Raw genomic sequence first — 12,164 nt, 5'->3', positions numbered from 1 at the left:
GTTAAATGCATCTGTTTGCATTTTTCATGTTCAGTGAAGTAGTACTTTTGCTGAAACATTTAAATGTAATTAACTTATTTTAAATGTAAGAAAGTTGATTTTATAATTATGGAAATTGGCCCATATTTTTCAGATTATATCATATATGCATTTTCTTGGTTTGGCAGCGTTTACGCCTTAGCTCCAAATAAAATAAAATAAAGATTAGTTAGTAGAAAAAGGAGGCAAACTGAAAAAAATGTACGCACTAAGGGTTGGTCTCCCATAAAAAAAAAATTCGCGCCTCTCTTTTTCTTTAGTTTAGTATAGTTTGGCCAGGGACTGTCTCATTTTAAACAAAGATATACAGAATCATGTCTTTTTCTTACACTAGTACGAAATCCCAAAAGGGTAGAGTATAGTTTTTTCTTCTTATTACGTTTAGACTATAATCAATTAATCAGGCAAGCCAACTTCGTCAGTAAAAAACCGGGCAAGTGCGAGTCGGACTTGCGCACGAAGGGTTCCGTACCATAATGAAAAAAAACGGAAATAAATGCAAAAAAAAGCGGTCACACATCCAAGTACTGACCACGCCACGCCCGACGTTGCTTAACTTTGGTCAAAAATCACGTTTTTTGAATGGGAGCCTCATTTAAATCTTTATTTTATTCTGTTTTTAGTATTTGTTGTTATAGCGGCAACAGAAATACATCATCTGTGAAAATTTCAACCGTCTACCGTTTTTTTTAGCATTAGAAAGAAGTTGCAAGAAGGTATAGTTCGTTTTTTTTAGCATTAGAAAGAAGTTGCAAGAAGGTAAGCGATCTTGACATGTCTTTTAATTGAAAAACGCTTTTTAAAATTCAAAAACTATTACTTATGAAAGCAGAAGAATATAAATGATCGTATTAGATTCAAAATTGTTACATATTGGCCGTAACTTATTTTTAAAATGTGTTTTTCAATTAAAAGATACATCAAGATTGTTTACCTTATTTCTAATTCTAGAAAAAAACGTACTATAAGCGATCTTGACATGTCTTTTAATTTAAAAACGCTTTTAAAAAATCAAAAACTATTACTTATGAAAGCAGAAGAATATAAATGATCGTATTAGATTCAAAATTGGGTAGGTAAAGTTTTTTGAAGATAGGCAAATTATATTTTTTTCCGATAGTATTTATTATAGCGATCACGGAAATGCAGCTCTTTTATTTTTATTTCATTTTATTGATTAAATATAATTTTTTAAATGATCGATATGACGTTTGTGAGATGGAATGGCAGATCCGAGTAATTCCTTTGCACGTAGTAAATGGGACGAGGTAGAAAAAAAAAAACGATGTCAACTGTCAGTGTCACTTAGCTCTCATTCCCGAAAAATAAAGGACAAGCCTCATGTTACCTTGCGAATTGCTATTAATGTTATCATTGAGATTTTCGACGACCTCAGCACGACCCACGGACTTCTGATTCCCCACGACATCTGCGCGTATTTAGACAAAGATTGAATTTACTTTCGATAACTTGGCACTGCATAATAAAATTATTGGAGAACGTTTTCTTCCCCACCCCTACACGGCGGCCCCTACGCTGACCCTTGGACAGAGTTTTGCAAGAAAAATAAGCGAGTTCATACGAGATTGCGAGCAGATTCTACAAATTTTAAATTATTATCATAACAGTGATAAGCACAATTCCGTTGAATTAGAGGAGCAATGGCCGTACAGGAGTACGTATCCGTGAAATACATAGGTACATAAAACTTTCTTCACTTGTGTTTTGATTTTTATTATTAAATTGCCATGAGCTGTTAAGTTCGTAAACAAGAAATCGGTCTAATTTTTTCTAACAATTTCAACCATCTGTTAGTTTTGTGCGGTTATCCTCATTTTATGAATGTTGTTCTTATTTTCAGGTGGATGTAAACATTCATTGGCGGTATTATACTGATGGCTAATTAGAACCATTGAGCCATGACATACTTCCTTGCAGTGTTATTCGGCTAAGCCTCGAGCATCCTGTGAATCTGAAGGATATAATTATTTCCATAAAAAAGAGCAATCGAATTAGGACCAAGATATCCCGAGAATCTAAAGACATTTTATAAAAAATGCAATAAAATGAAAATGGGAGACTCTCTTATTTTAACAATGTTACAAGATCATGACAATGTTATGGTCTATACTTATTAAAATTTTAAAACCAACATGTCTTTATCTTTGACTTGAAAATGTACAAATGATTTGGGTTAAGTTTTATGAAATGCAACTTATGCTAAAAATCTATTATTATTATATGTCAAATTATCGTGAACTCGATGTTGCTTAAGGCGTATCCAGATTAGTCAATTTTTCGCCAATCTGATTAAATTGCCCGATCGAATCGGGACGTACGGACGCAAACGCCAATTTGGCTTGCCGAATTCAACCGCCGATAATGACCGATAAAATGAGGTGCGGACACAAGAACACCAATTTGTGAGGCTAGTATTTTCGTTATGGGGCATTTTTTCAATTTAAATGGCTCTAATATCACCATAATTCTAAAATTGGAGATTGACGCCAATTTCATTTCTGATCAAATCGACCGATTTGATCAGTCCCGTCTGGATACCGCTTTAGCACCGCGAAAGGGCGCTGCTCGGTGCGCGCGGATTGACGCATGCGCGTAGCGTACCGTATGCTTAGTATCTATGGTAATATAATTTAAAAAAATATGCAGATAAAAGGCGGCAAAGTTTATTCGTTGTGCAATACTCAATAAGTTACCGCTTGTTATTTTAATACTCGTAATAAACAAAATGAGTTCAAGTGACGAAAACGACCTGGAATAGACGGCACACCGCCTCATTTGAAAGCAGAAGCAAACTTAATAATGAATAACTAGCTTCCTGCTAAGTCCAGGGACAAATACAACAGGACTTACGACATGCTCATGCTGTGGAAGGACACAAGAAGGACAGCCAAAACGCAAGAAACACCTACTCTGAAAGTGGTTTTTAGCGTATTTCTGTGACCAAGTGAAAACTAAAAAGCCATCTACATTTAATATAAACTAAGGATATGCGTTGTTTTTTTAATTGTATTCGCGTCACTTTACCCCTATTAAATACGCTTTACTAAATTGAATTTGTTTTATTTCCTCACATAATTTGAGAATAGTGCTTACTATGTATACCTCAATGGAAGCAAAAATATAGTATTTTTGCGAGTTGATACACTTGCTACTTGTGTATAGTGGCAAATGTATTAATAAAAATAAAAATAAAATAAAAATCGTTTATTTCAGACTAAGTCCATAAAAATGTTAGTTATATTATATTACAAAACTTAAAAAAGGCTATGTTAGTTAAGAAATAATCAAAAACACACAAAAAAAAAAAAAACAAAATTAATTTAAAAAGAAAAGGTTCCACTGACAGGAGCAGGTAGTAAATATTTTTATTCACTACCTGGTCCTGCCAATGACAACCTCCACCCAGTACTTGGTTAGCGGACAGTCCAGGCGTTCCGCTAACACCCTCAGCATACTGTTGCTGCTGCCACGCACCCTCCTTAGCATCGAGGCAATTCTTTTCCGCCTTATAGCGAAAAAGTCATCCGCCCGCGCCTCGGCAAACATGGCTGATGCACTGCAGTGCTTCGGCAGCCTCAGCAGCATCCTGAGGATGTTATTGTACTGCACCCTTAAGGTGTTATAGGACCTCTGCGTAAAGCTTACCCACAGGCTGCACGTGTAAAAAGTTTGACAGTATTAAACCCGCAATCAACACTAATCAATATGTAAACAGGCCCCAACGTGAAGCACATTTACCCTACAGACATACTTATCCATATTGACCATATTTGAACCTCTCAACTCTCTTCAAGGGCACGCCACACAGCGTGATTCTATATACTGTTGTAATGTTAATGCTTAAGGATAATAATTTGTGGATTTATAAAATAAAACGAAACGAAATTTACTGGATTTATATTATATTATTTTGGATTTATATTATAAGTTTTCTAAAGTACAGTCGCCATCAGATATATTGGTGCAGCTAGGGTGCTCATAAATATCTGAACACGCCTCTATTATCAGGGCGTGCGTGTTCAGATACTGTGAACACCTTACCGAGCCCATATATAATAGCCAATAACGACCTAGTTATAAGACTATTACAATCTTAATCATTATGTATGTATAATACAACAATCACGTTTATATAGTCCTCACAAACGTATAAGTTACCATTTTGGCCAATATATCTTCAAAGCTTGGCACCGAATCGCTGTTAAAGACTTTGGTGTGCTCAAATACGCTGAATTTGGAAAGTAACGTCACGTAATATTTACTATTTACTATATTTACTAATCGTTATCATTATCAAAATATCCGTGTTGAGCGTGCTAGGGACGTTAAAAATACTTATTCTAGAAATCACACCGACATCCAATTACAAGAAAACACAAATGTTTCGTCCGACCATTATTTTCCAATTATTTGCAAGTTATTTTCCAAGAATGACACTGACAGTTGACATCGATTTTTTTTCTATCTCGTCCCATTTACTACGGCAAAGGAATTAATTACTCGAATCTGCCATTTCACCTCACAAACGTCATATCGATCATTTAAAAAATTATATTTAATCAATAAAATAATATAAAAATAAAAGAGCTGCATTTCCGTGATCGCTATAATGAATACTATCGGGAAAAAATATAATTTGCCTATCTTCAAAAAACTTTACCTACCCAATTGTTACATATTTGCCGTAACTTATTCTTAATATGTGTTTTTCAATTAAAAGACACATCAAAATTGTTTACCTTATTTCTAATTCTAAAAAAAACGTACTATAGCTATCACGGTTCGTGGCATACAGCCAGTCCAACAGGACTTTGTAGAAAATTATTGAAGGCGCCACTTCTTACCTAACCGTCGCATTTTTGACGTAAAATGCGTAAACAAGAGGGCAATTTAGTATGGATTTTTTTGTTTATCCGTTTATTTAACCTAACCTTCAGGGAAGGTACCATAATAACATATAGATTCTAGAATAAGAAGTAATGTAAGTAAAGTATAAAAATAAATCCCAGTATAATGGAACTTATTCGCGAGCGATTTTCTTTTTAAAATCGTACTTTATTTATAGTTCGTTTTTTTTTAGCATTATACTTGGTTTTTTTTAGCATTAGAAATAAGGTAAACAATCTTGATGTGTCTTTTAATTGAAAAACACATTTTAAAAATAAGTTATGGCAAATATGTAACAATTATGAATCTAATACGATCATTTATGTTCTTCTGCTTTCATAAGTAATTGTTACTGATTTTTAAAAAGCTAATGCTAAAAAAAACGAACTATAGAGAGAACTTGAAAGAAGGTAAGCGATCTTGACATGTCTTTTAATTGAAAAACGCTTTTTAAAAATCAGTGACTATTACTTATGATTATGAAAGCAGAAGAACATAAATGATCGTATTAGATTCATAATTGTTAAGGTCCCAGTACACAATGGGCCATCGCCGGCCACTCCATGGGACGCATTTATGCGTTAGAGGGAGCAAGTGATATTGCTATCTCATTCTACCGCATGGCTGCCTCCCTTGGAGTGGCCGGTGATGGCCCATTGTGTACTGGGGCCTTTACATATTTGCCATAACTTATTTTTAAAATGTGTTTTTCAATTAAAAAACACATCAAGATTGTTTACCTTATTTCTAATGCTAAAAAAACGAAGTATAAACCACATTATTCGGGAAATTATATATTTGAGTAGGGCAACATTTTCTTTTTGTTTTTATTTTGATTCGATTGCGATTCGAACACGGAAGTAGTTGGTTTGTTTCTCGGTTCCTTTCGTACTGCATCGTATGAACTCGTTGACGAGCGTATTGTGAAATGTCTAATTGTTTTTTTCGAACAAGAGTATGATAATGAATGTCTAAATTATGGTGATAAACCGTTTGGATCCGGAATAAGGAAAGTAAATCCCTAAATATGGCCTCGAGGGGAGACAAAGGGAATGGAAATGGCGAGGAGCAGATTGTGGAGGTAATTGTTGGCCTAGATTTTGTTGAACAGTTAGGGGATGTGTTTTACGAGTTTGGGTATGTTTGTAGACGTTGGCGGAGGTGTTCCGCTGCTTCATATGTATGGAAAAGCTGGTGGACGCGCACCTGTGTCCGCACTGCTCGAAGCTGTGCTGCTATGCCTGCGTTCGGCGCTGGTTGACGGAACAGCGCTCGCAGTGCCCTCACTGCCGCGCCTCCTTGCACCTACATGAGCTGGTCAACTGCCGCTGGGTGGAAGAGGTCACGCAGCAGATAGAGACCATGCAACAGACCAACTCTGCCACCCAGAGGGAGAGCTTTAGAGACAGGTCTGTAAACAACTGTTGTTGCTATGGAAAGTATGGAATAAATTGCAATCTGTAGCCAGACTAGTTAGCATGAAAGGAATTGCGTTATTTCTATCCTTGACCTTTGTTTACAATGCAGAAAGATGGAATCTTATTGTTCAGTAATGGAATAATGCAAGTAGATGTTGATTGATAATCTTTAGTAATTGTTACCAATTTAAATCCAAACAATTAAAGTATATAATCATATTTTCAATTTTAAATATAGTGAGACTCAAACCAACATAATGGTTAGAAATTTAAAAAACAAGTAGTTTGTATTCATTTAATTCACAGTAACAGATATTGTAAAGTTGACCACACTATGCCTGTTGTATTCTATGTAATCTATGTAATTGTTTTTTGCTGTAATAATTAAAGCAGTTAGTTTTTTTCTAGTATTTTAAATTAAATTAAAATTTCTTTATTAAAGACAACATATGGTCCATATATTTGTTATTAATTTTAATCTCTAAATAACTAGCAGAATAAAAATTGTGTGATAGAAGAGTGAACTAACAACTTATGTTGTAGTCACAAATCAGGTAAAGTATCGTGCTCATTTCCTCATAGGTCAGGTGCGTGTTGAGGATTCGTTTCAGGTGGTACTTCATTGAGCGGACGCCAGCCTCCCATAATCCGCCGAACGTAGGACTATAGGCTGGCACAAAATGCCATTGCGTACCATCGAGGGCTAGTTTTCCTGCAATTTCCCCGTCAAACTCAAGTTTTGCCTCTTGCCAACTGTCAGCGAGCTCCTTGCTAGCACCCACGAAGTTACGGCCTTGATCACTCTAGATATGAGCACAGCGGCCCCGTCGTGCAACGAATCTTCGAAAAGAACCGATGAATGCTTCAGATGTTAGGTCGCTCACCAATTCGAGGTGTATAGCCTTGGTGGCCATGCATATGAAAATAAATAAGTGAAGATTATTAACTTGTGTTATCGTGTTGTTTACGTGAATGGACAAGTAAATACTGCAATATGAGTACTAACGAACAGTTAATTCGTGTTTTGGAGGATACAGCGGTATTATTGAAGAAAACTGAAACTAATTTGAAGAAATGTCCCAAACAACGTTTAACTAAGGGCTACTTAGAATCTCGAGCACAGTGTATCGACGCTTATTGGAAAACATTTACATCGGCGCATAAACAGCTGGTACAGAATACTACAATGCAGGAGCGCGGCGAGATGCAGTACTTTCTTAAGGAAGATTATTATATCGTGGAGGAGTTATACCTATGTTTACAAGGTGATATCAAGGACGCGCTCGCTGTTGCCGCTCCCACACATGTTCAAGGAACAAGTTCGCTGGATATCACGATGTTTGAAGCTGTACAACAACATGTCAAGTTACCTGCTATTGTTTTACCTGTGTTTTCTAATAACTATGAAGAGTGGCCGACGTTTCACGATTTATTTACGTCGTTAGTACATAACAACACGAGTCTTAGTAAGGTTCAGAAACTGCACTATTTAAAGTCAAGTATCGCCGGTGAAGCCGCTGCCTTATTGAAGCATGTTACAATTACAGAACAAAATTATGATTTAGCGTGGGATACTTTAAAGCAAAGGTATGGTAATAAGAGGTTAATTGTGAACTCCCTTTTGAAGAGATTGTTTAATCAAAAGAAGATTACTACGCAAACATCTAGTCAAATAAAACATCTACTCGACACTACGACACAATGTTTGAATGATTTACAAAATCTTCACGTGAATATAAACCAGTGGGATCCGTTCATAATATACCTGGTGGTGAATCGACTCGACAACGAAACTCATAAGGATTGGGAGGAACATGCCTACAGTTTAAATGCTGACCAGTTGCCCAAGTGGTCTGAATTAAAGAAGTATCTCGAGTCGAAGTTTCGCACGTTAGAACTGGTTAACCCTGTCACTGCTACCGTACCTAAAGAAGCAAAGACACTTAAGGAAAAGTCTTACCACGTATCAACACCATCGAAGAGCTGTATTTTATGTAGGGATGAACACACTTTATGTCACTGTCAAGAGTTCACGAAAATGTCACCTGTGGAGAGAATTGACTATGTGAAGAAAACTAAATTATGTTTCAACTGTCTCCTGCCTGGACATTCTGCATCACGATGTCGTCTTTCCTTTTCATGTCGTATATGCAAGAAGAGGCATCACACCATGATACACCAAGAGCAGAATAAGGAGCCAGTGAAAACTAAAGCTCACCACAGTCAGCTGACACACCACGAAGAAGACCCGCAGGATGATGAAGAAGGAGAAGAGGTGGAAATTTCGTGTAACTTTGCCTGCAAGAAATCCAAAGGTCTGCTAGCTACTGCAATGATATCTATAAAGGACGACGAAGGTCACGTGACTCCCCTTCGTTGTTTAATTGACCCAGGGTCAGAATCAAGCTTTTTAAGTGAACGCGCAGCACAAGCTCTGCGAGTCAAGAGGTCACCAGTGAGAGGAACGGTTACCGGTGTCGGCGACCTCCAGATCAAGATCAACAGCGTAGCACATGTTCAAGTACTGTCAAATCAAGATGACAGTTTCCAGCTAGATGTCAAGGCTTATATAATGCCCTCAAAGCTCACATCACAACTACCATCAAGGAAGATTAAGTATGACCCACAAGCCTGGTCACACATACAAGGACTCACTCTGGCTGATCCTAAGTTCCACCAGCCAGGGCGAGTAGACATGCTACTTGGCGTAAAAGTGTATGCACAAATACTAGAAGGAAAGGTTAAGAAAGGTCCACCTGGCACTCCATGCGCCCAAGAAACAAGCCTAGGTTGGATAATATTCGGAGATGTAGAAGGCACAGCAGACACTTTACAAGAAACTATAGTTGTGATGCATCATCAGGTCGACGTAGACGACATGTTAAAGGCATTGTGGGAGATAGACACTACAGATACTAAGAAGAGTCTCACGAAAGAAGAAGAAAGGTGTGAAATGATTTACAAGGAGACACATACAAGAAACAAAGAAGGAAGATACATAGTAACGTTACCATTCAAAAAAGAAGAACCACTATCTCCAAAGGGACACACAAGAGACATCGCCATGCTGAGACTGAAACAACAAGAAAGAAGATTTGAAAAGGATCCTGATCTTAAGAATGAGTATGTTAAAGCTATAGAAGAATACATGAATCTAAACTACATTGAAGAAGTTCCGGAAGGAGAAGTTAACAAGGAGGCAGTATACCTACCATATCACGCTGTGATTAAAGAAGAAAAGGAAACTACAAAGACTAGAATAGTCTATAATGCGTCTTCTAAAGGCTCTAATGGCGTATCCCTGAACGACGAGCTCCTAGTCGGTCCTCATCTACAGGAAGACATGCGAAATCTAGTCATGAGATGGCGTATGCGACGCGTAGCCATGATATCAGATATAAAGAAGATGTACTTACAGATTCTAATGAGTCCGAAGGATACTGATTTCCAGAGGATACTATGGCGCAAAAATACAAGCGATCCAATCAAAGATTATCGACTGCTTCGCGTAACTTTTGGCACTGCTTCTGCGCCTTATCTTGCTGTCAAGACGCTCCAACAATTGGCAGAAGATGAAGGCAAGGAGTACCCGCTTGCATCGAAAACAATAAAAGAAGATTTTTTCATGGATGACCTGATGACCGGGTCAGACACCGTGCAAGAGGCTGTAGACGTTGCCAAGCAGATCACTGAAATACTGAAGAAAGGAGGATTTGCTCTCCAAAAATGGGCTTCCAATAGCACTGACTTCCTTAAAGAATTTGAACCTTCAGAGAGAAGTACGCATGTCAAGATTGATTTCGAGTTAGGAGGTACAATCAAGGCCCTAGGACTGTGCTGGAATATGGGCGAAGATATCTTCCAGTACACTTTAAACTTACCAGATCCACCTGAAGTCATCACGAAACGAAATATATTGGCTGACATTCAGCGACTTTTTGATCCATTGGGCTGGATATCTCCGGCGTTACTACCTGCAAAAAGAATTATCCAGAAACTTTGGCTCTCACATGTTGGCTGGGACCATGAAGTAAACGAAGAGATAAAGGAAGAATGGCTCAGTCTACGAAATGGACTAGATGAAATTAAAAATATAAAGCTAGATAGGTGGATGAATACGACACAAGACTCGATGGAAGATGTCACTATACACGGCTTCTGCGATGCATCTAATTATGCCTATGGCGCCGTGGCTTATCTTCGCGCTAAAACACAAGATGGAGAATACAAGACGACACTGATAGCAGCCAAAACAAGAATAGGACCTGTGAAGCCAATGAGCGTCCCAAGACTTGAACTGTGCGGAGCTGTTTTACTATCGAAACTGCTGAAACAAATAAGTGAAGCAACCCGCATACCTACCAGTAAGATGTACGCGTGGACAGACTCCACAATTGTGTTATCCTGGCTGCATGGAGATCCTGCAAGATGGCAAACATTCGTAAGAAATAGAGTGGTTGCCATACAAGACATAATTCCCAATCAATGGTACCATGTTCGAACTACGGAGAACCCTGCTGACATTTCATCACGAGGCATGGCGTTGAGTGAACTGAAGAACTGTGGTCTCTGGTGGCATGGTCCGCAGTGGCTGAAACATAAGAACATACGATTAGAACACCCAATAATTGAAGAGACAGACCTGGAAATGAAAAAGGTAACAATACAAGTTAACCTAAATAGAGAAGAAAATACAGAAGTCTACAAAACATTACCTGAAAAATTTGAAGACTATGATACTTTACCTGATTTACTGAAGTCCATTGTTTATGCCAGAAGACTCTTGACGTACCTGAAAGAGAAAACTACAAACACGGAAAAGACAATAACAACACAAGAATTAAATTAGAAAAGGCACTACTAGTATGTATAAAGGCTGTGCAAGCCGAATATTTCAATGAAGACATAGAAAGCTTAAAAACAAGAAAAAGAGTAAGCACTAAGAGCAAATTAAGAACTTTAAACCCTTACCTTGACGAAAACGATATCCTCAGGGTGGGCGGTAGATTATGCCATTCTGAGTTAGACGAAGAACGAAAGCACCCTATCATTTTATGCAAGTGTCACTTTACATACCTCATCATGCACGACGCCCACCGAAGAACCTTACATGGGCGATATCAGCTGACCCTGAATTATATAAGGTCGAAGTACTGGATCTTAAGAGTAAAAGGATTGCTAACAACTTACCTCAGAAAATGCCTCAAATGTGCAAGACATAACGCTGCGACTAGAGATCAGCTGATGGGAGATTTGCCGAAACAAAGAGTAACACCTGCCAAGCCCTTTTTGAATAGCGGTGTTGATTTTGCCGGACCTTATCAAATTTTGATGTCTAAAGGTCGAGGTGCTAAAACATGTAAGGCATATATAGCAATTTTCATATGCATGGCCACCAAGGCTATACACCTCGAATTGGTGAGCGACCTAACATCTGAAGCATTCATCGGTTCTTTTCGAAGATTCGTTGCACGCCGGGGCCGCTGTGCTCATATCTGGAGTGATCAAGGCCGTAACTTCGTGGGTGCTAGCAAGGAGCTCGCTGACAGTTGGCAAGAGGCAAAAATGAGTTTGACGGGGAACTTGCAGAAAAACTAGCCCTCGATGGTACGCAATGGCATTTTGTGCCAGCCTATAGTCCTACGTTCGGCGGATTATGGGAGGCTGGCGTCCGCTCAATGAAGTACCACCTAAAACGAATCCTCAACACACACCTGACCTATGAAGAAATGAGCACGATACTCTGCCAGATTGAATCTTCTTTAAATAGTAGACCTCTGTGTCCGATTGACGAGAAGA

The 12,164-nt window shown here is 38.1% G+C and overlaps 2 protein-coding genes across 2 annotated transcripts in view; both read left to right on the top strand.

The window, feature by feature from the left end:
- The first annotated feature begins 5,768 nt into the window (after nt 1-5,768).
- Nucleotides 5,769-12,164, top strand: part of LOC134665500 (uncharacterized) — a 43,354-nt gene continuing 36,958 nt past the window's right edge. Inside the window, exons 1-2 of the mRNA XM_063522474.1 lie at nt 5,769-6,028; nt 6,097-6,356. Coding sequence (XP_063378544.1) covers nt 5,975-6,028; nt 6,097-6,356 — 314 coding nt within the window. The 5' untranslated portion in view covers nt 5,769-5,974. The remainder of the gene's footprint in view (nt 6,029-6,096; nt 6,357-12,164) is intronic.
- Nucleotides 7,323-11,214, top strand: LOC134665471 (uncharacterized). Its single transcript, XM_063522445.1, has one exon. The coding sequence runs from the start codon at nt 7,360-7,362 to the stop codon at nt 11,212-11,214; it is 3,855 nt and encodes a 1,284-aa protein (XP_063378515.1). The 5' UTR covers nt 7,323-7,359.

This window comes from Cydia fagiglandana, chromosome 6 (genome assembly GCF_963556715.1).
Source record: "Cydia fagiglandana chromosome 6, ilCydFagi1.1, whole genome shotgun sequence".
Lineage (NCBI taxonomy): Eukaryota > Metazoa > Arthropoda > Insecta > Lepidoptera > Tortricidae > Cydia > Cydia fagiglandana.
This window is presented reverse-complemented; position numbering and strand designations above follow the sequence as displayed.